Source organism: Capricornis sumatraensis, chromosome 20 (assembly GCF_032405125.1).
Source record: "Capricornis sumatraensis isolate serow.1 chromosome 20, serow.2, whole genome shotgun sequence".
Classification (NCBI taxonomy): domain Eukaryota; kingdom Metazoa; phylum Chordata; class Mammalia; order Artiodactyla; family Bovidae; genus Capricornis; species Capricornis sumatraensis.
In genome coordinates this window covers 58,242,301-58,269,379 of record NC_091088.1, presented here as the reverse complement: position 1 = coordinate 58,269,379, position 27,079 = coordinate 58,242,301, and the positions used below count along the sequence as shown (strand labels likewise).

The window sequence follows — 27,079 nt, the reverse complement described above, 5'->3', positions numbered from 1 at the left end:
GTGGATGAGAGGAGGGGATGATGGGGAGCCCGGCACCCAGATCCAGTCGCGGAAGGCCAGAAGCAGAAGCAGCACCGGGCCAGGCCTCCCTGGGTTGGGGAGCGGGGGCCGGGGCTGGGCCTTGGGGTCAGGAGCCCGGCAAATCCGGGAGGGGGCCAGCTGTCGGATGCAGGCGGCCTGGAGGGGAAGGGGCTTAAGAACACGCCGGAGAAGGGAGGGGCTCTTGCAAGGCAGGGGAGGGGGCTTCCTGGAGAGAAGAGACCCAAGCGGAAGCGGTCTGCAGAGGGACAAGAGGGGGTCCCGCGAGAGGGGCGCCCCGAGGGGTCGGGCTGGGCTGAGGAGTGAGTGGGGGAGGGTCGAGAGGCCTGGAAGTCCGGGCCGGGGGTCGGGGGGTGGCGGGCCGGGCCGGGAAAACGAAGGCAGGGGCTTGTGTGGCCAGGGGCACAGCAGGGAGAGGGGTTCCGCGGCCAGACCCGGCCGGGGCTCCCCAAGGGGCCGGGCCCCACTCACCGTGTCCGAGTTCCGATCGTTGCCCGGGGCTAGCGCCGTCCGCGAAGACATCTTCTCCGAGTCCCGGGGGACTGGGCGGCCGGGTCGGGGGGGGCGGGGGTCCCGGGGTCCCCTGTCTTCCCCTCCCCCCCCGCCGGCCTGGGGACGCGAGCTCAAAAGCTGGGCGCTGCGGACACCGGGGTTCGCACCGTGGGAGAGGGGGCAGGGCGGGGGAGGGAAAGGGATGCCGAGGGTCCTAGTGGCCCCGAACGGCGGGGGCCCGGGGCGCCATGGGGGCGGCGGGCAGGCGGGAGGGCGGGGGCCGGGGAGGGGGCGCGGAGCCGGCCCGGGCGGCGGCGGAGGGAGGCGGCGGAGGGGCCGGGGAGGAAGGGACGTCAGGGGGCGGGGCGCGCGGGGCGGGGCCGCAGAGACCCCGCCCCCCGCCGCCGGCACTTAAAGGCGCAGGCCGGGGCCGGCCGCGCGCTCTCGGGGCGGAGGCAGGTCTGGGCGCGTCGGCTCGGAGCAGGTTCTCACCGGAGAGCAGAGACTCACCGGAAGAGGAGTGAGAAGCGCCAAGGCACGGCGCCAGAGACGCAGAGAAAGATACTGAGAGGCGCAGAGACGGGGAGGCTCAGGAAGAGAGACACAAAGAGATAGAGAGACAGGGGTAGCGAGAAACAGAGAGACACAAAGAGATGAACAGGCAGCCAGACAACGGAGCGGCCAAAAGACAGAAAGGCAGAACGAGGGAGAAGCGCTAGAAGAGACACAGACAGGCAGGGTGAGAGACGCAGAGACACAGAGAGCGACAGAGACTGATGGATCCACGCAGAGAGACAGAAGGCGGGACGGAGGTGCACAGACCTGAGGAGAGAATGGAGACAAAGAGGCAGGACTGACAGAGAAGCCCTCAAAGGCAACAGCCAGGCCGGCGGCGCTTCCCTGTTCTCCCTCCCAGCCCCGCCTCCTCCCCAGTCCAGGAAGCTCTGGGGACCGCGGGCTAAGGATGCTTGGGGGGACGGTGTCTGGGCGGAGCCACTGAGGAAGGGTGACCAACCTCTCTAGCAACGCTGCCTCCCACCTCCCAGAAAACTCCAGACCCCACGGTTGTGGGTTGCAGTCTCCTTTCCTTTGCAACCCAGTAGGCGTCTCCAGACTCTGTGTCCAGCTTTGGCACTCAGGACAGGCACTGGCTCTTTCTGGGCCTCAGTTTCACACGTCTATAAAGGGAGGGGGAGGATCTGCATGTTGCCTTCCTAGCAGGGCTGAAGTAGGTGCGAAGAACCTGGTGCAAGTATTCTCCTGCTAGGCAAACTGAGACCAGAGAGGTCAAGGACTTTGCTGAGATCACACAGTGCCATGGGGGCCGCGCGTCCCCTCTAGACTAGGGTGGAATGAAAGGAAGAGGGACACTGCCCTGGCCTTGGATTCAGCCCTTGCATGGGATCGATGTCTGTTTGAACGTCTTCCTGAACCTGTTTCCTTTTCTAAAAAACTGGTTTGACAATAATAGCAGCCTGCTGGAGCCAGCTCAGCGAGCTGGTTGTTGAAGTCTCAGGGATTTTGGAGCTGGTTGTTAAACAGTCATTATTAAAAATTAAATTATGCAAACATACAATTAAATAAATTATATTTAAAGCAAAGATAATAGTCATCACGTCCTAATTATTTCACGTTTGGTTCTTACGTGTGATCCTGAGGTTATTTACATCTATTGTATTCTGTTACAGTGAAACTGCTATGTAAGGGGTGACTGCACATCTCTTTTCCCCCAAAGGCTTTCAATGTTGACACCTTGGTAGCCTGGAATTAGCCATGGTGGGAATATTTACACCATGGAAATTGGCACATGCTACAAAGAAAGGCTTTCCGCCTTCACTTGGCAGAGCTCTGGTTGTAACCTATTGACCTGTATATCACTGCTTGATACCATCAGCTACATCTACTCACAGAGGCTTCCTCTGTGCCAGGCTCTGAGCACTTCATCCTTTCTGCTACAGCATGAGATTGGACCATCATTGTCACCCCTGCTTACAGAGGAAAAACCATATGCTGAAGTCCACACAGCTGGTAAGCAGCAGGGCTGAGGTTTGAACACAAGCGTCATCAAACTCCACAAGGTAGGGTCTTGTCCACTATGGCTTCCTGTCTCTGGAAAGTAGAAGTAGCAGCCCAGCTCTGTGACAAATTAATGAGACTATGGAAGGAAAGCAGTTCTTGCGGGAACAGATTAGAATCTCTTAAATGGGTGATATTATTATTATTCAACAAATGGAGCCTGAGGAGTCTCAGGGATGGTGGGAGGCAGAGAGGGAGGAGCTCAGAATGTTGTTCTGGAAGCTTTGGGATCCCAAGGTTCCTGCGGGATGAGGGGTGGGGTCTTGGGAATGGGATAGAGGCTGAATCCGCCCAATCCCTTCCCAGCCCTACCGCTGACAGCTGCAGTTCTCCGAAACACCACAAGAGGGGAGAAGATCGCCTCCCTCTACACAGGTTGTCCACCACTCTTCAGGGCTCACCCTGGCTCCTTAGTTCCCAGTATGGTCCCCACCTCATTTCCCAGATGGGGAAACTGAGGCTTAAAGAGGGGAGGCTGTGGCATGGATAACCTTAAAAAGTTACGCTCATCAAAAGAAGCATACAAAAGACCATTTACTGTATAATTCCATTTATAAGAAATGGGCTTTCCAGGTGGCTCAGTTGTATAGGAATCTGTCTGCTGATGCAGGAGATGAGGGTTTGATCCCTGGGTCGAGAAGATTTCCTGGAGAAGGAAATGGCAACCCATTCTGGTATTCTTGCCTGGGAAATTCCATGGATAGAGGAGCCTGGAGGGCTACAGTCCATGGGGTTGTAAAAAGTTGGATACAACTTCACAACTAAACAACAACAAATTGATGTGAAATATCCTGAACAGGTAAATCTATAGTGACAGAAAGTAGACTCAGGGTTGCCAAAGGCTGGGGGGAGAGCGCAGTAAGGAACGACTGGAAAAGGTTTTAGGATTTAAGGATTTCTTTTTGGGGTGGTGAAAATGCTTTGGAATTAGATAGTGGGGATGGTTGCCACAACCTTGTGAATATACCAAAAACCATTGACATATGCTTTAAAAGGGTGAATTTTATGGCGTAAGAATTATAGCTCAATAAAAAATTAAGTTAAAAAAGAGGGAGAGATCCAACAGTGTCCATGGCCCATAACAGATGCTTGGTTCCAGCCCGGCCTGCCTTCTCATTGTCATGGGTCCACACTGACTTGGGGAGGACAAAGCCTGTTTCTCCCCCTGCCTTCTTGGCCACCAAATCAGCCACTCCCCCGGGGCCCTCTGCTGACAAATCCAATCCTTGAGTGGAGGCCTTCAGACCTTGGAATCTTAACCCCTGATGCACTTATCCCAACCTAATGTCCACAGAGCCCCCACTGGGGCTAGGGGAGAAGGAGTGATCCCTGAGCCCAGCTCCTGTCCCTAATGTCAACCCTACCTCACCCCAACCCCAATCGAGCTGAGGCAAGTGATCATTCTCTCAGGCCAAACACCTGGGATACTATGCCTGGGAACCCAAAGGGCCACCTAAGCCTAAAACCCAGCCTTGAAAGTAACCCTAATCCTGCATCTCACTCCATCCAACCCCCAACCCATTTCTAGCCCCAACCCATCTGCCGTCTTCATCCACAACCTCCCATCCTTAGCACTGCTCTATCCCCACCGGTGCATTCTGTTAACAGAGCTTTACTGAGCACCTGCTATGTGCCGGGCATGTATTTAGAGTTATCACGATGAACACAGTAAGCAAAATCTGCATTGAATTTACGTTTGATTGGGACAGTCAGAAAATCCACCAGGGAGAAAGAAGGATTTGATTATTTCAGGTTGTAGAAAGTGCTCTAAAGAAACTGAAAAATCAGAGCAATGTCTCTGGGGAGCGGGGAGCGTACAGGATGGGCAGAAGTGCTTTCGCTGGTCGGGAACCTCTCCTTGGAGGAAAGGACGCTGGAGCTGAGACCTGGGTAATAATGAGAAGGCAGGCGTATGGAGACCTGGAGACAGGGGCTTTTAGGCAGAAAGAACCACGGAAGCAAAGCCCTGCCTAGGGCCACCCCCTGAGGCCTCCAACCAGCCCCTGGTCCCAGCAGAACCTTCCTCCATGTCTTTACCCCAGAGCGGGGGAACCCAGGAGAGAACTTCGGGGCCCACAGCCAGCATGGGGTGTCTCTGAGGGGGTACCCAGGAGGGTGTTGTCACGTTGGGAGGTGTGAAGAGCAGACTGGGGGTGTTGCCAGTTCCGGTCGGGGTGGATGAATGTGGGGCCTGACCGCAGCCCAACACAGCCTGGCCTAAAAGGGCAGACAGATAACAAGTCCTTCCCGCCCCTGGCCCCAGAGAGGGAGGGGTTTCCTGACAGGAAATTGACCTCCTCTAACCCCCCCTCCTCAGATCCAAGCTCTTGGCAGTCCTGGCTGAAGGAGCCTCAACACAGGACAGCAGCCGGGACAGGAGACACTGAGGAGGAGGTGAGTGTGCAGGAGGAGGGGAATCACGGCGCCCCGCGCCTCTGAATCGGGCGCTGGACCGTAATTGGGGAGAGCGTGTCCCCTGAAGCCAGGAGAGTCTGGGGGCAAAGAGAAACTCTAGGGCCTGACCTGGTGGTGGTGGGGGGGTGTCAGCCAGCAAGAGGCTAGGGGGAGGAGAGGGGGAGCCGGAGGAGGAGGGTGCAGGGCATGCCGTGGGGACTCTGCCGATCCAGGCTGCCAGGGAGCCATGGAGAGCTTGGAAGCACCAAGGGAAAGGAGAGACACGGTGTCATTGGGTCGGAAGCGCTCTGAGTTCAGGTGGGAAGGCTGAGGCCAGAGGGGGATGGGCGCTCTGCTCCGTCCCCAAGAGATGGGGTCCCAGAGGTGGGAGCGGTGACCAGGGTTGGGATGGAGATAGAGCAGGAGGCGGGATGAGGCTGGGATTGAAGATGTAGGTGAACCTGGACAGGCCGGGCTGGTGACGGAGTTGTTTGCGGGCAGGGTCTGGATTGGGGCTGGGTAGGACACAGCTGGTCAGGGCAGTTCCCTGATCACAGGCATGGGACTGGAGGTGATAACTTCTGCAAACAGGCCGGCCGGCCTGCAAAAGGTTCGGGGCATTGGGGAAAGGCTGGTAGCAAGGAAGAGGAGGAGGAGCCCAAAGAGGGAAGCTCTGGTGGCCAAGACATCCTGCGGGGGGCACAAAGGCTGGGGGGCTTGAGGGATCCCTCGGAAGTGAGTCAGGGGCCGGCACCCGGAGGCCGACAAGGGGGCTGGAGGGGGCAGGATGTTGGAGTCAGGTTGCAGAGGTAGGTGCTGGAGCCAGGAAGGGGAAAGACGTCGGGGTCAGTTTTGGGAAAATGTTGCAGACGGGTCTGAGGATGTTGGAAATGATTTGGCGGGGAGGGGTCCCAGTTTAGGGGTGGCTGTGGAAGCTGGTGTGGGAATGTCAAATCTTGTTTGGGTGAAAAAAGATCTAGTTTGAGTGGTGTTGACTTCTGCTGGAGGGAAATCAAAGGCCCCTGTTTTGAGGGGGAGGGGGAGTTTTTTGCAGGCGGAGGAATGATGGAGCCAGTTCTAGGGAATGACAGAGCCATTTTGGAGATGAGGCCTGTGGAGGCCAGCTTGGAAGATGAAAGAGAATCAGTATGTGGGGTGTGTGCATGCGTGTGTGTGTGTGTGTGTGTGTGTGTGTGTGGAGGGGCTGGCACCAATTGCTCATAGCCACAGGGGTTCCAGGCAAGGGTTGCCATGGTGACTGCCTCTTGGGGGGATTGGGGACCATGGAGGCTACAGAGAGGCTAGGATGGTGTTTTGAGGAACAGGAGGCTTGAGAGACAACAGCTAAGGTCTGGAGGCTGAAGTCAGGAAGGAAAGAAGTGGGGTCACCACCAGCAAAGGAGAGGCTTGTGCCCACAGCCCAGCCAACTCAGGGCCCCTTCAGCATCGGCTTCCTCCCAGTGCCCCCATGCCCTCCCACACCCAGTGCCCCATCTAGACCCTGTCCCTAGCCTCTCCGACCCTGTCCTGGTTGAAAGCAACCATGTGTCCGGCCAGAGGAGGATGTGGGAACCTCTGACACTTCACACATTTTGTCATAGTTGCACAGTGGAATACGGTAGGCAGCACTAATTAGAGCCACAGAGACAGGTGTGGACAAATCTCACATGTAAGATGTGAGGAAAGAAGAAAGCAAGTTGCAGGGACACATGTAGTAAGATAGTGTTTATAGAGAGTTTGAAACCACGCAAAACAGTATGATATTTCTGGGTACTAGTCTGGGTAGGCAAAGGGATGGCTTTCCTTGGGAGAGGGCTAGAGCGGGCGGGATGAGGGAGGGGTGTGGGAGGCTTCAGTGCCTTTGCAACGCTTGAGTCTTAGTTCCCTGACCTGTGCCTAACCTATGCCCTTGGCGGGGAAAGTGCAGAGTCCTAACCACTGGTACATGCTAAAGCACTTCAGTCGTGTCCAACCCTTTGCGACCCTATGGACTGTAGCCTGTTAGGCTCCTCTGTCCTTGGGATTCTCCAGGCATAATACTGGAGTGGGTTGCCATGCCCTCCTCGGGGGATCTTCCCGACCCAGGGATCAAACCTGCATCACTCACATCTCCTGCGTTGTCAAGCGGATTCTTTACCACTGGCGCCACCTGGGAAGCCCCCTAACCACTGGACCACCAGGGAATGCTCTGCAATGCTTATTTCTTTGGAAAACAAAAAACTGAACCCAAGAGAGCATATATTTGCATTAGATGCAGCTAGGATCGTAAGCACAAGGGTGTTTAGTAAATTTGTTTTCTATACTTTTCTGACTGTTTGGACTATTTCATTGTTTTCAAAAGTGCCCTTCCGGAACTTCCCCAGCAGTTCAGCGGTTAAGACTCTGCCTTCCAATGCAGGGGGTGTGGGTTCAATCCTTGGTTGGGGAACTGAGTCCCACACATGGCCAAAAGTTAAAACAAAGGAAAAATAGCCTTTCACGGCTCCTCGGTGCCCTCAGGAGAAAGCTCAGGCCCTTCCTTATGACTTTTGAGGCCCTGCCTAGCCTGCTTCTTGCTGACCTCTCCAGCTTGACTTATCATTCTTCCTCCCCCACGAGAAATGAAGTCCTTGCCCCCTTCCTTTGTTTCCTGTTTGGCCCCCATTCATTCCCAGAGTGCCTGCTCTGGGAGCTGAGGACACAGTGGTGACCCAGACAGTCCTGACTCAGCCCTCTCAGGGCTCACAGACCCAACCCCAGACAGCGATGACCCAGAGTGGGAATATCAAGGAGGGGAGCACCTGATTCAGCCTGGGTATCCTGGAGAGCTTCCTGGAGGCAGCAACATCTGAGCTGGGTCTCAAACCCTGAATGGACTATGGAGAACAGAGTTCCATGTAGAAGCAGATGTTGAAGCCCAGAGGAGCCTGGAGGAAGAAGGAGGAAAATGTGGGATCATGCTGATGAGGGATACAGCTGGCCAGCCTGAATTTTGTCCTGAGGGCACTGGGGAGCCATGGAGGGTTAAGAGAAGGGGAGGGGCGGGTTCGAGCCCTAACAAGGTCCTCAAAGGTGCACTGGAGGCCTAGAGGCTGGAGATCAGGGAGGAGGCTGAAGTAGAGAAGCAGGAGGGGGCTTGGACTAGGGTAGGGGCCGTGAAGAGGGAGGAGACAGGGATGTAGGAGATGGAATGGGTCAGACTCTGGAAGCTTCCAGCCCCACAGGAGCAGAGACTGGGTCTGCCTTGGCCGCCGCTGTGTTCTCAGTGCCTGCACAGGGCTGGACTGATACAAATACCTAATAAGTGTGTGTGTGTGTGTGTGTATACATGTGTGCATGTACGTGTGTGTGTGGTAAAATCTGTACAACATTAAATTTACCATATTAGCCATTTTAAAGTGTATAGTTCAGTGGCATCTCATGTATTCACAAGGGTGGTCAAACATCACCACAAATTCCAGAACATCTCCATCCCTCTAAGAGGAAACCCTGTACCCATTAAGTGGTCAGGCCCCAGTCCCTTTCTCCCAGTCACTGGCAACCACTAATCTTTCTGTCTCTGTGGATTTGCTTGTTCTGGATCTTTCCCAGTAAGAGTTTGCTGGAGGAATGACTGGGGTAGAGGTGACAGGACTACTGACTGGATGGGGAGGAGACGAAGGTGCCCGAGAGTGTGAACGGATGCCTGGGTAGATGGTGGGGTGTGGTCTGGGTCCCCATGTAGGAGGGGACCTTCCCCTCTCAGCCTGTTTTCTCCTGGAATAGGAGGGTCCCAGGGCAGGAGTGAGGTAGGGGAAGAGTCTGAACTCCATTGCTCCAGGGAAAGAGCCCAGGATCTAGAATCAGACAGGCCTGGGTCTGGATCCCAGCTTTGTCCCTGAATCACTATGGGACATTAGGCCCTTATGAGCCTCAGTTTCCTCATCTGCAAAATGGGCATAGTGACAGTGCTCAGCACAGGAAGCTGTGCAGATTCTGGGGGTGTGTAAGTGCTCAGCCCAGTGCTTGGCACGCATGCTTCAAAGTGCTGGGGACACAAAGGCTCTGTCGTCAGTGTCACCCACCACCAGCAATACCGATGGGCCATTTCCACCCCTCCCGCCCCCAGGCCCTCTCCAGTCAAAATGCCCATCCTCAAGAGTCTAGGGATGGCAGACTCTAAGGTGCCCCGGGCAGGGACGCTGCCTCTGAGGTCCTCTCGGAACCCCTTTGAGGAAGTCTCAGGACTGGAAGAAGAGGAGGCTGCGGAGCTGGGGGCTCTGCCCAATGGAACGTCATGTCGTCGCCGAGCCACCCTGGAGAAGCTGGCAGGCCTGTCCCCCTTCCGGCTGGGTAAAACCCCTGGCCGGCAGGCGGGCAGCCCCAGGGATGGGCAGCCTCGCTCTTTCCTGGGCCGGGTGCTGTTGCCAGGGATTCGCAGGAGCTCAGCAGACTTCGGCCTCCTGGCCAGGCTTCAGGGGAGCCGAGCCCAGGGCGATGAGGAGGCGGCTGGAGAGGCTGCTCGGAGACTGGCCTTCCTGAGACTGGGGCGTGGGCCCAAGCCCCTGCGGGCATCACTGGCTGAGAGGGTGGTGCCCGCAGGTGAGGCGGCTCCCGAGCCCCCGCCCAAGGTCCCAGAGCCCCCAAAGGTGAAAGAGCCCTTGTCAGGTGAGTTGGGAGCCCTGGCTCAGACCTGAGAGAACCAGTGTCTCTACCTGTGACATCACTGCCATTCACATCTCTAGTTTCCATCCGCCCACCTCCATGGACAGGGCCAGCCGTCCCTCCTGCGGTCCTAATCTGCATTGTCAAGCTCCAGCTTCAGCCCCATCTCCACCCCCAGCCCCAATCTGTCCCTTTCTCCACCTGCCACCTTCAACCTTGCCCCGTGGTCCAACAACAATCAAATCACCAACTCTGGTCTCGTCTCCTCCAATGCCCTCCCTGTCTCCAGTATCAATCCTCTTTCCCTTACTCCCCTCAAATTCAGCCTCAATCCCATCTCCTTTCAAAGTATCCACATTTGACCTTGACCTTAAACCCCTCCCTAACCTCCGCAGTCCTCCGTATTCCCATCCTTAGCCCTAATTCTGGCCCCAAACTCCAACCCCCACCTCAACCTCCTCCTTCATCATTAATCTCTTCTCTTCTTCCATCCCACTCTGAACCCCAACCCTAACTCCACCCCAATCCTAAACCCCCAGCCCCAGCCTCCACCTTCAGCTTCATCCCTACTTCCACTTATACCCAAGTTTCATCTTCAAGCTCACCCCCATGCCTGATGTCCCCCTCCATCTCCCGGCTACATCCGCCCAAACCCATCACCACCTGGGTTAGTTTTCTGTTAGTACACAGACTGGCTGACTGAAGACCACAGACGTTTATTCTCTTGCAGTTGAAGAGGTCTGAAATCGAGGTGTTGGCAGGGCCACGCCCACTCTGAGGCTTGCCTGGCCTCTGCCACCTTCTGGCACTCCGCTAGCTGCATCCCTCCCGCCTTCCATCCGCCTGTGGCCTTCTCTATCTTCACCTCATCTTCTCTGTGCCTGTCGGTCTTGGTGTCCAAATGTCCCTTCTTACAAAGATGACAGTCACACAGGATCAGGGCCCACCCTGTTATCCCATTTTAACTTGATGACCTCTACAAATGACTTATTTCCAAATAAGATCCCATTCTGACGTATTAAGGGTTAGGGCTTCACATATTTTTTTTTTTTTGAGGTTGGAGGGGGGACAAACACAATTCAACTCACAACACCACTTTAGCTGTATCCTCAACCCCAGCTGTACCCCAAACCCCAATGTCTTCCTTGGTGCCTTTCTGGTTTCCAGTCACACGTATTCCAAACCCATCATCCGTCTCCACCCTGAGACACATCCACACGCTTATTCTCAACCCATCCCTTTTTCCAAATGCCATCTTTAACCTGAGAGCTATGCCCAACACCATGACAGCTGCCAAGCGGTCCAGTCCCTTGCCACGGCCTGTTCCTCGCCTCTTATCCCACCGCTCAATCCCGTCCCTGTGTGCAAATCTTTCCCCTCTTCCATCTCACTCCCACCCCCCAACCCCAGGTCTATCTCAGTGTCCCCCTTCAACCCCACTCACCTCCCCAGCTTCCTGGTTCAGGAAGTCACATTCCCAGCCCCAGTTTTCAACCTTAACCCAAACTCATCCTCTCAGTCCCAATCCTAACCACCCACTTCTAGCCTCCAACTTCAACTCTCCGCATTCCTAACCCCAGTTCACCTCCAGGCTTCTTTGAACTCACCTCCTTCTTTCCATCCTCACCAATGCCTCAACTCATCCCCAGCCCCATCCTTACCCCAAGCCCAGACACCATCCTCAACTCCTTCCCCACCTCCCTCTTCAGATTGCAGCACCACCCTAGCTCTCCTGAACTCCCGCATCCCAACCCCCACCTTCACCGGATCCTTATCTCCAGCCCCAACCCTGAGGCCTTGTCTCTATTCCCCGACCCCCACCCCTGGCCTCCCCCCACGGACAGCCCTTGCTGCCCCAGCAAGGGCTCCATCCTCTGATGCCTTCCACATCCTGCATCAGAGGCTATTTCAGCCTGGCGCCCTAGGGACTGGGAGGGCACTGCAGGGAGGGGCAAAGCGGGTGAGTGGAGCCCCCGCCTTCTGGAAACGGATGGGCAGAAATAGCACTGGCCAGGAAACAGTTTCTCTGCCAGGGAGGAAGGGGAGTGGGGGGAGGTGTTGGGGGTAACCCTGGGCCACTGGGACCCTGCTTCTGCCTTCACTCAGAGGCCTCTCAGCCCCTCAGAGGACCCCCCTCTCCTGGGGGAGTGTGAAATCACCAGAGAACCAGATCACCCCCACAGTTGTCTGCACCCCAAAAGCCCTACCTATGGTCCTCACATCCTCCTCCCACCTCCAGGCCCCCATCTCTCCCCTCACCTGGATCTGACTGCCCTCCCTCAGCCTCTCCACTGTCTCTGATGCCTTTTAAAAAAATCTTGATGCACGTTTTCTATCCTATCCGCCCTCAGCTCCCCAACTGCTCCCCACATCCTAACCCACCCCCTGATACTCTCTTCCCCAAGCCCTAATCCCTTCCTTCTTCCTCAACCCCTACCCCCATCTTACTCCGACTCCCCCATCTTATCTTCCTCCTAATTAGACACCCTCTAGCCTTTTGACCTCCTTCCCATATGGAGACTCCCTCTCCCATCACCAAACCCCTTCTTCCCTCCGCAACCCTCTCCTGTCTCCTTTTTCCTGACTCTCTCTCTCTGCCTCCCTCATCCCCTGGTCCCCCATCCTCCCCTCCCCAAGTCCTCCTCATTCTCCTCACCTTCCTCCCTTGACCTCCTCCTCCACCTCTGCCCCCACCCCCTCACCACCCCGAACCTTCTCCCCCTCGCCTCCCACCTTGTCCCATTCTTCGCCCCCTTCCGCCCCGTCTTCCAGCCCCTGATCGCCCACTTTGCGCCCACAGTGTTGGAAATCCTGAGCTTGATCCAGCAGCGTGAGCTGGCGCGGGCCGACGAGCACATCTTGGAGCTAGAGGCCGAAGAGCTGGCGTCGTCGGGGGGCGGCGCGCCCGGGCCGCCCAAGGCCGAGGGCGCGGGCGGCGGCCGCCGGGCGCGGGACGTGGCTCTGCTCTACGAGGCCCTGCAGCGCGAGATGTGGGCGCTGGTGCGCGAGACGCTGGCGGGCCCCGGGCTGGGCGCGGGCTCCGGGGCGGGCGCCGTGGCGCAGCTGGGCCAGGTGTTGGTGCAGGAGGAGGCGGCCGACGGGCGCCGGGGACCCGAGGCTGCCCGCAAGCTGCGCGCCCGCTGGGCCGAGGCGGTGGCGCGCGCGGCCCGGGAGCGCTTAGAGGCGGCGGCTCCCGGGGCGCCCGGGGGCCTGGCCGGGCAGCTGGAGGCGCTGCGGGGACGGCTGCTGGAGGACATGGGCGTCGTGCGGGGCCGCCTGGCGCCCTCCTACCCAGCCGGCCTGGGCGCCTTCGGCATCTACCTGCGCGGCTACCACGGCGCGCTGGCCGAGTGGATCGGGGCCGCCGCCCGCCGGAGGCTGCCGCTGGCCGACCGCTACGCCCTGCTGCACTGGCACAACCAGGTGTACCCCAGGTGAGCTGCGGACCAGCGACCAGCTGCCCGAAGTCCTCAGAACGCCCCTCCCTCCACCCCGTCCAGTCCCGGCCTTTTCAGATCCTAAGGACCCTGGACTTTCAATCCTAGAACTTGAACGTCTTTGACCCTTCCAGACTCGGCGCTGGTGACATTTACAGTTCGAGTCTTATGGCTCAGCACGCTTTCCACGCTAGAACTCAGCAACAGGAAGCCTCTGATCGTAGCACCATACACGAACCTTAGAATCCTCAACACTTGCACTCTTAGAATTTTAGCACCGCCCACCCTTCTAATCCGAGAATCTTAGCACCAGTGACTCTTGTCCTGCTGAAATCTTGGCACTGTTGACCCTTAGAATTCTAGAACCCATACAGCGCTCTAGCCTTCAACCCTAGGGCACTAGCGCAGATGACTCTTCCAATCTTAGAACTTTAGAATTGATGACATTATCAATTCTAGAACCTTGGCGCTGATGAGCCTTTTGAGTCCTATACCTTAGCTTTTTTTTCTGGTCTGCCATGTAAGGCTTGTGGGATCTTAATTCCCTGACCAGGGACTGAACCCACCCTCAGCAGTGAAAGCTCAGAGTCCTAACCACTAGACCACTCGGAAATTCCCTATCCCCTCTTTGGATCCTAGAACTTTGACACTGTTGATCCTTCACAGTTTTAGCCTCTTGAATGCTATAATCTTAGCATCTAGAACCTGAGTACCATTGACACCTCCAGTCCAAGAATTTTATAACCATCGAGGCTTTGGACCTTAAAACATTCCATTCTTGTGGCCACAGGATGGAATAACATTATTAGCAATAACTGCGTCACTAGGGGCTCCAGGGAAAAGGGATCAGTCACACCCAAACCACACACTGGAAGGAGAGGGAGTGGGCGGTTCCTCATCAAAATCAGGGTGCTGACACCAGAAGAATAGTAAGGCAACAGTTACCCCCAAGCCACATCCCATTTGGGAGTATCTGTTCATGACACCCACATGCCGACTGTCACAGGGGGAGGCAGAATAGGGAGCCTGGGATGTGAGATGTCAAGTCTGACTTTTAGGGAGATGGGGCTTCTGGCTGAGAGGATGCCATGAGCCAAAGGCTGGTGGGGGGGGGAGGGGTTAGTGGGGAAGTGTGGTGAGAGTGATGGCATGGTACAGGCCGGGGCATGCAGAAGGGCAGAAGCCAAGGGTGACGGCTGACGCTGGAGGCCTACCAGGCGAGGCGAGGCCGCAGGGACTAGGGGCGGAGGTGGAAGGGAGCTTCTGTCCTGTGAACCTCTGGTGGGTGAGACCTTGCGTGCCAGATCCTCACGTCTGGACTTGATCCCTCCAAGTCTTGCCCGGACACCATCCATCAGGGAGCTGACTCAGAGAGCTGGAGCCAAGGGAGCAACAATTCCAGAGACTTCCTTTGAGGGATGAGCAAAGCTGGCCCCAGGGGAGGAAGGGAGTGGCTCAGGTCACAAACACAGGGAGCGAGAGCGTGAAGGAATGAGCGTGGGGAGGGGTTCAGTTGGCCAGCCTCAGCTCTCACAGACCCCCTGCCTCTTTCCCCCACTCCTAGAGAGGTCCTGGGTCTGGTGGACATGGTTGCTCTGGAGAACGGGGAGCTGGGGCCCCTCCTGTCGCCCGGCACCCTTCGTGGCTTGGAGGATGAATGTGTCACAGACGTGAAGGTACCCAGAACTTGGCATTAGTGATCTGGAAGCGGGAGGCACTCTGCAGAGGGGGGTGGGGGTTACACTGGGCTTGGGGGGCCTCTCCCCTCCCTCTTTCCCTTTCCATCTCCCTTTTCCCTTTATGGACTTCTGAGTTTTGTCCAAAAGAGAGAAATGTAAGCCCATACTGATCCATTCTGTCTCATGTTCAGTGTATCTCAAGCACCCAGCCGGGCATAGGAACACTCGGTACAGGTTCAATATATTCGGACACTTCAAATCTTACAGCAAGACAGAGTTGGTCACAGGACCTCAGCTCACAGACTCAAGGACTCACAGAAAGAGGGCATCGAAACATCTTTGCAGGATTCATGTTGATGTATGGCAAAACCAATACAATATTGTAATTAGCCTCCAATTAAAATAAATAAATTTATATTAAAAACATCTTTGCATATAAGCAGGGCTGATAGTAAATAAACATGCTTAATGATTGACATAGTTACTGCTAAGCAGAATGGTCCTGCTGTAAACACCCATCCCAGCCGCAGCTGTGTTTCTGGTCTAAAAAGCCAGTCCTGCCTCAGCCACAGAAGTCAGAATCTTTGCAACTCTAATTCTAGTTGCAATTCTGATTCTAATTAGTTCAATTCTAAACTTGAAGCTTTGAAATTTAGACTCGAACAAGCCTAGATACTCATACTCACTGAACTGAAGACCGGGCAGGACTAGAGAATCAGAGATGTGTAAACCTGAGAACCTCAGATTCTTGGAATTCTTGACTCACAGAATTGGGAAACCCTGAGCGAACTATTTTGCGGAAGCTGAGAGCAGAGTCTTAGAATCATCAGATAATGAGAGAATAAACCCTCAAGCCCTCTGCCTATTAGATGGGGGGGCCTTAAAACCACAGACTCTTAATATCAGGCGCCAAACTGTAGGCTTAGGAATGGAAAGGGCTGGGGCAGTTTTCTGGGCCAGCCCCTCTCTCCAGTGTTGCCCTGATGAGCTCACAGGTAGACTCCGGACCTGCTGGGGCCTAAGGTATGGGGATTGCGGTGGGAGAGGCTCGCGGGCTTCTGACGCCTGCCTCTGCCCTCCTCCAGGCTCAGACGCGGGCAGCCCTGCTTCGAGTGCTGCAGGAGGACGGGGAGCACTGGGGGAGCACGGAGGACTGGTCCAGCAACCTGGCCCAGGACGTGTGTGAGGTACGGGGCGGGGAAGAAGAGGGCGAATCAGCTGGGGCGGGCCACTGGGACCTGGCTCCCTGCTCACCCCCTCCTTACACCCCCCCACCACCCCGGACCATGCAGCTGCTGGAAGAGCACACAGAGCGAGCGCCCCGCATCAGCCAGGAGTTCGGGGAGCGGATGGCCCACTGCTGCCTAGGAGGGCTGGCGGAGTTCCTGCAGAGGTACGGAGGACTGGGGACGGGGGCGGGCATCTGGACCCGGGATCCAACAGAGAGAGGACAGATGAAAGTGAATCGAGTCAAGATGGGCAGGAAGGGGCGCCTCTGTAGGGATCACAGGCTTTGCTGGGCTGACTGCCCAGCCAGGGACCCTTATCCTGCAGCGCTTCCATCTGTCTGCCATTTCTCCTCCCACCAGCTTCCAGCAGCGCGTGGAGCGATTCCATGAGAACCCAGGAGTCCGCGAGCTGCCACCCGACACCTACATCAGCAGGACCATCTCCCTGGTCAACTGTGGCCCCCCTCTGAGGTGAGAGCATCCACAGGGTATGGGGGAGATGCCAGTTCAGGGTGACAAGCTCAACTGGGGTGCCTGGATCCTGGGTGGGGTGGCCCCAAGAGGCATACACAGGGGACCTGAGAATCCTACGACCTGGGAGTCCTAGAAAGAACCGCAGCACCACTAGATTATAGGGTAATGGAAACCTGGGGGTGTTGGAATTCCAGGAACCTAGAAGCCAGACTCTAGGAATTACATTTTTTTTAATGTTTTTGTCTTACTTGTTTAGTTGATTTACAATGTTGTGTCAATTTCTGCTGTACAGCAAAGTGATTCAGTTCTATTACTTCCCCTTTTATTGACTTATTTTTAAGTGAGTTTTTAAATCGGGAATGCATTCAAGACACAATAGGGCATACAATGAAAAGCTTCCCTCCGTTACTCCTCTGGTCAAGTTATTACTAACGTCTCCCCTATCTTTGCAGGGTTCTTTGGTACATTTCCCAGTAAATATGTGTAAATAAATGTATATATGCAGAGGCAAGCTTCATGCATATGCAGAGATGTGTATGCATATGCATATTTCGAACATACACAAGTAAATATATTACTATGTACATACATATTATTTCTTCCCTTTAAAAAAAAAAAAGAAATACAGGGACTTCCCTGGCAGTTAAGACTCTGTGCTTCCACTGCAGGGGACGAAATTTCCATCCCTGGTGGGGAACTAAGATCCCACATGCACATGCCTTGCATCATAGCCAAAAAAAAAGGGGGATGACTCCCCCCAAAATACAGATGGTAGAATACTGAACACACTCTGTCCTTTTCCCTTTTACACCTTGGCGGTCTTTCTGTGAGCACCTGAAGAGTTCCCACATTCCTCTTTCATATCTGAAGTGTTGTCCCCTGTCTGGATCTGACATCATTCATTTAATCTACCCGCAGTGGGTGGACAGTGGCCTCCACCCTTTTGTAGAGAAAAACGTGGCACAGGTTTGGGGACTCAGGGATATGTTCTCAGAAGGGGGTCTGCTGGAATTTGGGCAGAAAGTCCCAAATGCCCTCCAAACCAGGTTTTTCTCTTTCAGTGATGGAGATGGTCATCAACTGTTACAATGACAGAAAATGAGAAGGGTAGCATTTTAGAATTATAGTCCTTTAGAATCACAGACTTTTAGGATGGAGGCGTCCCCAATCTCACCCAGAAAGCACCAAGACGAAGAGACCCAGAGAGACCGTTTCCTCTCCACTACATCCCCCTAGACTCCCAGACAGTCCACAGAGCCCCCCCAAATCCCCAACCCTCCAGACATCCCCTGATATTTCTCACCTCAGGCCCTCCCCAGAGCCCCTGACTTCCACCAGCTCCTCCTCTGACCTGTCACCCCTATGACCCACAAAATAGGGTCCGTCTAAGGGGAGACAGGTCCAGACAGTTGGGCTGAGATGTTTGGGTCCGTGACTTTTGGTTCCATGGATCCCTGCAGGGCTCTGGCGGAGCGCCTGGCCCGAGTGGGGCCCCCCGAGAGTGAGCCAGCCCGGGAAGCGGCCGCCAGCGCTCTGGACCGCGTGATCCGACTCTGCCACCGCATCCTGACCGACCTGCTGTTCCAGGAGCTGCAGGTGAGAGGCCGTGGGCTGGGGTGGGGCCAGGGTAAGGGGGCACCCCCACCTCATCCTGCAGCTCCTTTCAGCCCATGACTCAGTGTTCGGGAAGCAGAGGGGGTGGGGTGGGGTAACAGCTATATCTGGGTGGTTTAGAGGGGTAGGGGGTGCAGGAAGGAAGAGGCAGGAGGACATGGTCGGGGGAAGATGGCCATCAGCAGGAAGGGGCCTTGGGGACTGGGTGGAGCTCCTCGTCACCGAGGTTCCCCAAATCCCTGCCCAGCCTCTCCTAGTTCCAAGAGCCCCATTTACTCATCTCTGGGCTCCTGCACATGTGCAGAGGGGACAAGGTTCAGAAGGAGTGGGGGGCTGGTGGGAACACTGGGGAACAGAACTGAGCATTGTGCATGTCCCTGCTTGCAATTGGTGCTCAGTCCACGTTGTATATCAGGTTGTGTCCCACCTCTGCTTAGAACCCTCCATGGCTCCCAGCTCTCTCTGGGCAAAAGCCAAGGTCCTCGCTGTGGCCCCCCAAGGGCCTGGATGGTCTGCCCGTTCCCCCTCTGACCTCATCTCCTCCCGCTTCCCTCCTTGCTTATTCCACTCCAGCCACATCCACCCGCCAGGCCAGCTGCTCCTTAACGTGTCAGACACATTCCAACTTCAGTACTTTTGCACCTGTGGGTCCCTCTGCCTGGACTTCTCTTCCCTCAACAGGCCCAGAGCTCCCTCTCTCACCTCCTTCGTTTTGACTCAAATGTCACCTTCTCAGAAGGACCTGCTGTGACTGTCATATTTAAAATAGAAGCCCCCTGAGACTCTCCCTCACCCCCCCCCCCGCCCCAAGCTCTGTTTGTCTCCAAAGCACTTATCACTACCTGCCATGCTATATCCTTCGCTTTTTTTTTTTTTCCAATCTGTCTCCTCCCATTGGAATGTTAGCTTCTCAAGGGCAAGGATTTGTTGGAATGCTTCTAAAATAACTTTCTTGTAATGGAAAATTTCAAACATACACAAAAGTCAGCAGAATGACCTCCCATGGACCAGCTCCAGCAAGTATCAGCTCCAGCTTTCCCGTACCTCTCCTGCCCACTGGTTTCTTTTAAAGCACATCCTTGATATCCTGTCATCATCCATCAGCACTTCAACCTGTATCTCCAAAAAGATAAGGAATCCGGCCTTTTTAAAAAAAACATAATTCACTGCCACTCTCCTACCTAACAAATGGAACAATCAGTCCTTAATATCATCACATATCAATCAGAATTCAGATTCCCCCCAAAGGCTTATGATGATCACGCGCTTGGAGTTCTGTTTATCTCATTTTGCGCTGTGTCCCCAAGAGTTCTCTGATGTGTTCCCAGTGATCCACGCAGGGCTGGGCCATGCAGGAAAGATTCAGAGAATGTTTGTTGAATGACTCAATGGACAAGTATGGGAATGAAAGTAAGTGAGTGTGGTGGAGGAATTAGGTACAGTCTTTATTCCAGGCCTGGCGGTACCACTTCCAGGTAGGGGGTCTTGGGCAAATGGCTTTCCCTTTGGGGTTGCTGTTTGCTCATCTGGAAAATGAGCACAGCCTTCTCAGATGGCTGTGTGGAAGCAATGGGCTTGCGGCCATAAAGTGTTTAGCTCTCGGGTACTGATCATCGTGATCTTCGTAAATGTACACAGTTCATAGCATCAGCAACACTTCCTGAGTCGAGTGCTGTACCAAGAGTGACGGCTCGTTTGATTCATACCTGCTTTCTAACAAAAGCCCACATTTTTGGAGGATCAGAAAACTGGGCTACTGTGGGATGAGAAAGCAGGAAGGGGGTGCAGGTCCGAATGGGATAGGATCCTGCTTCGGGCCCTCATGGACACCAACCTCAAAGGTGTCTGGGGACCTCCTGCTCCCAGTGTCCACCCAACAGCAGCATCTCCCCTCGCTCCTCCCAGCCTCCATCTCAGGGAGACCCATTCCCCATCCCACCTCCAGGATCCAGATGCCTCCCGTCCCTCCCCCAACAGGCGACCACCCACTGCGTCCTATGCATCTCCTACCTGCATTCTCCCTGCCTCCTCCTCATCCCTTCCGCCTCCTTCCAGACCCCCCATTTCTGCCTCAGTCTTGCCCCGTCCCAGCCATCTCGGTGAAGCACAAAGCTGATCTGCTCCCTCTCCTGCTCAGAACCTTCCATGGCTCCCCAGTACCCTCAGGAGAAATCTGGAGATCCTCACACAGCCCGGGAGGCTTGTGTGTTCTGCTCCGTTCACCAGGCCAGCCCCATCTGTCTACTGGGCAGTCATACATGACCTTCCCCTTCCTTGCTAACCCTGACTCCTTTCCCTGCTTAGATTGGCCCTTAGCTTGGTTTAACACTCTGCTGCCTCTTAAGTAATTATTTTTGAACAAAGGTCTCGCATTTTCACTTTGCATTGGGCCTGTGAATTATCTAGATGGTTTTGCCAGCCACACTGACCTTTCTGGCCCTCTGACCTGCAAGCCCATCTGAAATCTGAATCTTCTTCACACTGGCTCTCCCCTGGATTCCGCTACTGCCTCTCCCACTCCTCACTTGGCTAACAGTGACCATCTTCTGTGCCTCAGCTCTGGGGACCCCTCCTCCAGGAAGCCCTCCTTGACTCTCTATGCTGACTCAGCCATTCTCCTCTGGATCTCCTAATCCCCTGTAAATGGGTCTGTCTCCCCTTCTTGACTGTGAGGCCCCAGGGAGGCAGGGCTGGACTGTCTCTGGCACTGCTGTATCCCCAGCACTGTGCAGGAGCAGAGTTTGGGGAACAAATATTGAATTGCTAAGTGAAGAAAGAGGGTGGAAAGGAGGCGAGCCTCGAACCTCTGCCCACTCTTTCCCACCCAGCCGCACTTTAGCAAGCTGATGCGCAGGAAGTGGCTGAACAGCTCGGAGGCCCTGGATGGCATCGTGGGCACGCTGGGCGCTAAGGCCCTGGCGCTGCGCAGAATGCAGGATGAGCCTTACCAGGTGCGTCTGCTTGGGCGGGGGAGGAGTGCGGGGTGGAACCCGGGCGGCCGCGGGGCGAGGGGCGGAGGGGAGCCAGAGTGCTCGGCTGGGAGAGGCCTCTTCTAGGTGGGGAGCAACTCTATCAGGGAGAGATAGGTGGCGCTCAAGCTGGGGTCTGCGCGGAGCGCGCCCACGGGTATGGGGTATAGCGGGGGAGGGGGTTGCCGGCAGGGTTGGGGGCCTCTGGGAGTGGAGCTCCGGAGAAACCCGGAGAAGGCTGGGATGGGGCATCCTTTGGGGGCCGGTGGGCTCGCGGGCTGATTAGGGAGCAGGTCAGGGGTTCCCCAGAAGGAGTCAGGAGGACTGCCTGGGGACTGGGTGCGGGGAGGGGTTCCCGTTGGGTACCCGGAGTGGGCGCGGGCGGGTGGGAAGCGGGGAGAGAGGGTCATCAACAGCTCACACTCCCTCGCGGCTTCCCGGGTCCCCAGGCGCTGGTGGCCGAGCTGCACCGGCGGGCGCTCGTCGAGTACGTGCGGCCCCTGTTCCGCGGGCGCCTGCGCTGTGGCTCCGCGAGGACCCGCAGCCGCGTGGCCGGAAGGCTCCGGGAGGACGCCGCGCAACTGGAGAGGCTGTTCCGACGGCTGGTCAGTGCGGTCAGAGGGCGGGGAGCTCCGAAACCAGGAAAACCGGGAATCTGGGGACTCGATAGCCGGGGGCGGGGGCTTAGAATGAGACCCTCACCCAACTTATACCCAACTGTAACACTCTGATCTCTGCCCTCTGCGGGTAAAAAGTCGGCTTTCTCCCGGCGGCGAGAGCTCAAGTCAGGGCTCAAATGAGAAAAAAATGGTCCCTATGCGTTGTTGTGGCGATTAGATAAGTTAAAGGGGCTTAGGACCTGGAATCCTGAACATTAGCTATTATTACGAGCACAGAGAGTCGCTAAATGCGACAGAAACTCAGGACTTGAGCGCTCCCAAATCCAAGCATTTAAAATCAGCAAATCTTATTTGTACCCAGTTACAATCAGCAAGACCGGAAGAGTCTCACCCAGGCTATCCGGGGAGTTTCTAACCTAGAGTTCTTGGAATTTTCTTGTTAATTTGTGGGGAGATAACTGTAGGTTCACATGGGGTTATAAGAAAGAGTGCAGAGAGAGATCAATGACATACTTTGTCCAGTTTCCCCCAATGCTAACATTGTGTCCCTGAGCCCCAAATTATCTACAAACAGTAGATTATATTACGGATTTTCCTTCAAATTTCCAAAGGTTCCAGATAGTCTCTGACTACAGGAGGCCCTCTGCCTGGTTTTACCGACGAGAAAACCGCGGGGCCTCGGGAGAGGGTGGTTTCCAAAGGGTAAGCGTTGACTGGGGGCGAGGGTGTGAGCCCAGGGTCCTCTCTTAACTGCAGGAGTCCCAGGCCTCGTGGCTGGACGCCGTGGTGCCCCGTTTGGCCGAAGTTCTCCGCCTGGAAGACACGCCGAGCATCCAGATGGAGGTGGGGGTGCTGGTGCGGGACTACCCGGACATCAGGTGAGATCCCCACCCCCCCACGGCCGCCCTGGCCCTTTCTGCCGCCGGCAGGGCCGAGGTCTCCCGCGAGCCCTGGCATATCCGTCCGTGCGTTTCCTGCCTCTTGGGCGAGGGAGGGAGGCGGCGAGCGTGTCTGACGGCCGTTTCCTGCTGGAAACCAGGGCATTATTAATACGATTTCCCTCCTTCTGCCGCCGCCGTCGCTGCCGCCGCCGCCACCAGGGCTCACAAACAAACAAGCAGTCACAGGAAGCCCGGGGCAGGGGGGCCGCGGGGCCGCCCGGCCGGCAGGAAGGGCCGGCCCATCAGGGGAGCCGCGGGGGACTCGGGGACACGCAGGGGCGCACGGGCGCACACGCACTGGGATAGTGGCAGGGGCCGCTCAGGTCCTGATGGACTCTTTCCTTTGTGATCCTCTCTGAGCCTCAGTCTCCCGCTTCTGATCCATGGGGACAATAGTTCTCTTTTCATGATTAGCGAGGGATGATTTACCATCCTCCGTGGTAACAGCAGTAACACCACCAGTTCTTGTTTATTGAGTCCTTAGGTCAGACCTAAAACAGCCTGGCACACACTCGCTCTATAAGTAAGAGTTATTTTAGAATGGAAGCTATTTTAGAAATTCTTTGCAGGTAAAAGGCAAGCACTGTTTTGAGAGCTTAGCACCATCGGAGGCAGGCAGAGATTAACTAGCTGACACCAAATGTCACAGCTAGCCAGCAGCAAAGTCTGGACTTGAACCCAGGCAGTAGGCCCTAAAGCTGGTACTCCTGACCACCGCTCAACACTGCCGCTTGCATAAGGTGGTGGTGGCGGTAGTCCCACAGCGTTGGGGAGACAGACATTCTGTATTCAGAGAGACACACCCCACAGGACCCTGGAGTACCGCTGGGTTTAGGGTCAGGACTTGGGGCTGAAGGTAAGGACTCTGGAGCTAAGGACTCCAGCTAAGGTAAGGACTAAGGAGCTGATTCAGGATGAATAGTTTTGGTTGTGAGGTGGGGGACTTGTGTCCTTGGGAAACCACAGCATCCCAGAGTTGCATGGCATTCCTGCTGAGCTGGGGTTTCTGAACTTGAATCTGAACTTGGATATACAGCCCACCTGCATATCCAAGTTTGAAAGGTCTCCAGCTGGCCTGGGAGGAGGGGTTCCAGAGCTGAGTTAGGGGGGCCACGTTTTGAAGCTCACTTGAGCTGGAAGGTTCTTGAGTCCCATTTTAGATTAGTGTTTGGGAGCTCTGGGGATTTCGAATTTGGAATGTGGACAGGTGAAGATGCTGAGGTGGATTGAAGGGGGTGGTAAAGACCCCAGAACCTTGTTTGAAATGAAAGTTCTGGAAATGAATGTTGGGTGCAGGATATTGAATTGAAATATGGCGGTTCTGGAATTGCGTTTTGGATCCAGGATCTAGAGCTGAGATCGGGTGAAGGGGAGGTTCTAATGTGTTGCATTTAGGGCCAAGGGTTGTGGAACAGAGTTAGTTTTGACAACAGAGTTTCTGGTGGGAGTAAGGGTCCCCAAGGTGAATTTGGGGTTCTGGGGGAGAATTTTGCTTGATAACAATTCCAGGAATGGGCTAGTGGTGAAGTGAGTGTTCTGAGGTTGAATTTGGATGAGAGTCCAAACAGCAGTGGTGGAGAATATTCTAGACCGGGTGTTGGGGTGAGGTGAAGGTTAGGATAGGGACGGGGGTGAGCACTTCCAGGCTAGATCTGAGGGATGACGTGGAGCCGTGTGAGATGAAAGCGAAGGTGACGTTAAGGCTTGCCACAGAGTCCAGAGCTGAAATAGGCGCGAGAGTAGCAGAATGGTCATTCAGGAGCGGTCTGAGCTCCTGAAGGGGTGGAAATGGAAGGTTATTTTAATCAAGAGCTGATATGGGGTGAAGAGGAAGATGCTTGTGCTGGTTTTGGAGGTGAGGGTTCTGGAATCCACTGTGAGTAGGGGGATTTGGAACTGGTTGGGAGGGAAGTTCTGGAGGGGGCTGGTGGGATCTAGGGGAGCTGGTGGGAAGGGAGGATCTGGGGGAAACTGATACGGAGGAGGGATATGGAGAGAGCAAAGGGGTTCCAGAGCTAAGACGAGTTCTGGAAGAGATGGCTGGGGGGCAGGGTGGGTATCCCAGGTAGGCTGGAGTATATCTGGAGGCCCCCATGCACCTGTCCCCTCCTCCGCCCCCAGGCAGAAGCACGTGGCAACGCTCCTTGACATCCGTGGTCTGCGCCACACGGCCGCCCGCCAGGAGATCCTGGCGGTGACCCGGGACCTGGAACTCTGCGAGGTGGCAGCCCTGTCCCCACCTCGGGACCGTGCCTTCTTCGCAGACATCCCCGTGCCCCGGCCGCCTGTCTGCCTAAGCCTCCCTCTCTTCCTCGGCCGCCTCACCCTGTCCCGGCTGGCCTGCCTGCCGTGGCCTCGGCCTCCGGCTCCGTCTCCATTACGGCGGCCCCAGGCCCGACGCTGAGACTCTCCCAGCCCCACCTCAGTGCCCCCCATCTTTGCTGCTGACAGACCATCCCCCCCTACCCCGACTCAACTCCTAGCCTGGCACCACAGACGCCTGGGCTGGCAAGATCCTTAGCGGTCTTCTCTCCTGCCCCCAAACTCCCTGTGTTCCGAGGAGAAAGCGGCTAGAAGGAGCAAGGACTTTCCCAAGGCCATGAAGCCCGTTCCCAGCACCAGCTCCCCAGCCCAGCATGGGGTGGGTGGCGTTTTGGAAGGCTGTACACAAATATCCCAGGCCCCCCCCTTTCCCCTCACCTCAAGGTCTGGCCTCAATCCAATGTATTAAGGAACGTACGATACTTAGAATAAAGAGGTTTCTATTTAACACAAGGAAGGGCTGAGTCCCCAGTGTGTGGGGGGAGGAAGGACTGGGGCAGGGCCCAGGGCCAAGGGCTTCTCACACACCCAAGGCCGGGCTAGGGTCCAACTCCTGGGCAGAGCAGTGGAGGCTGCGGGAGGCCCTGCAGGACGGGAGCAGCCCTGCCGTCCCATTTACACCAGGTCCCCGAGGCTGCGTGACTCTACGGCAGGCCCTCGGCCTCTCTGGGCCAGCGACCCTCATTTTGTCCATCCGCAAGTGCCTTCTCTCCTGGGCCCAGTGGTCCCACCTTGGCACACACCCCCTCCCCCATCCTCAGGCGGGAAGCGGTATCAAGAGAGGAAGGAGGTTGGGGGCAGGGCTGGCGGCATCCAGGGCGCCCTCCTGGGTTGACGCAGGAAAATCTCAGGGTGGGAAAAATTCCAGCCTCTCACCCCCAGCCCTGCCGCCGGATCCTAGTCCCCACGGAGACCTTGAGGTGACCTCCTTGCTGACCCCTACCCCTCCGGCCCAGCTGGACAGGCTATGATGGATGCTTCCTGGCATGGCTTTTTTTTTTCTTTCTGCAAAGTCGGAAGGAGGAGGCAGCCAGGGGTCAGAGTGGAGGCTGGGGTTGGAACCTCATGCGCATTTGAACTCACGTTTGACGTCTGACGGTCTCTTGGAGCCCCAGGGCTGTGTGATGCCAGGCAGGAAGCTGACCCTCTCTGGGCTGCAGTTCCTGTCCCTCTCTGAGGAACTGCTTAACCTCTCTTTGCCCAGGACAAGGTGAGATGTCCAGAGGATATATGCCCCTCACTTCACATCCTCAAGTGATACTTTCAATGTCATGGATATACAAGTGGGGAGTTGAGGAATGAACCGGCTGCAGTTTGTGGACATTTAATGAAAGATGTATTCATCTCAGTTTGGTAGGATTCTTTTTCGAGAGTTTGGTGCCCCACTGTAAAATGGCTGTATTGAAATAGAATTTACACAGCAGAGAATTCATCCATTTAAAAGTGCACAGTTCAGGGCAGCCACCTCTGCAGTCAATCTTGGGAACATTTCATCCCCCTAAAGAAACCCTGCACCCCTTTAACCATCAACCCAACCCCTCTATCCCTCTCAGGCCCTGGGGACCACTGGGCTCCTTTTTCTCTCTGGAGATCTGCATGTTCTGGAACGTTTTTGTGTAAATGGGATCACAGAAAATGGGGTCTTCGGTGTGTGTGTGTGTATGTGTGTACGGGTGTTCAGAACACAATGTGAGATCTACCCACTTAACCCATTTCTCAGTGCGTAATACAGTGCTGTTAACTATCGCCACAAAGCTGAACAGCAGATCTTTGCACTCTAACCGTGCGCTCATTAAACAACTCTCCCCCCTCCCTCATCCCATCTGTTCTCTACTTTGATGACTCTGAGTTATTTTCATTTTTCTTATTTTCTATTGAAGAGTATAGTTGACTTACAATGTTGTGTTAGTTTCTGCTGCACAGCAAAGTGATTCAGTTACACATATCTATATACATAGTCTTTTCATATTTCCCATTATAGCTTGTTATAGGATGTTAAATATAGTTCCCTATGCTATATGGTAGGACCTTGTTGCTTACCTGTTTGATTATGTAGTCACTTGTATCTGCTAACCCCAAACTCCCAGTCTGTCCCTCCCTCACCCCCTGCGTTTGAGTATTCTGAATACCTCGTGTAAGTGGAATCATGCAGAATTTGTCCTTTTTTGAC

At 55.5% G+C, this 27,079-nt stretch overlaps 2 protein-coding genes across 3 annotated transcripts in view; one reads left to right on the top strand and one right to left on the bottom strand.

Annotated features, from left to right (window-relative positions):
- MARK4 (microtubule affinity regulating kinase 4) overlaps positions 1-581 on the bottom strand; it is a 29,716-nt gene extending 29,135 nt beyond the window's left edge. For both annotated transcript variants that reach the window (XM_068993336.1, XM_068993337.1), the window contains exon 1: positions 511-581. In XM_068993336.1, the coding sequence (XP_068849437.1) occupies positions 511-561 (51 nt within the window). In that variant the 5' untranslated portion in view covers positions 562-581. The remainder of the gene's footprint in view (positions 1-510) is intronic.
- Positions 582-4,875: 4,294 nt separating this feature from the next.
- EXOC3L2 (exocyst complex component 3 like 2) lies at positions 4,876-25,859 on the top strand. The gene is made up of 12 exons (XM_068991855.1): positions 4,876-5,001; positions 9,089-9,627; positions 12,425-13,058; positions 14,626-14,737; positions 15,826-15,927; positions 16,033-16,133; positions 16,330-16,440; positions 17,904-18,039; positions 20,886-21,008; positions 21,476-21,631; positions 22,403-22,524; positions 24,709-25,859. Exons 2-12 carry the CDS (start codon positions 9,105-9,107, stop codon positions 24,989-24,991), a joined length of 2,403 nt encoding a protein of 800 aa, XP_068847956.1. The 5' UTR covers positions 4,876-5,001; positions 9,089-9,104; the 3' UTR covers positions 24,992-25,859.
- The last annotated feature ends 1,220 nt before the right edge of the window (positions 25,860-27,079 follow it).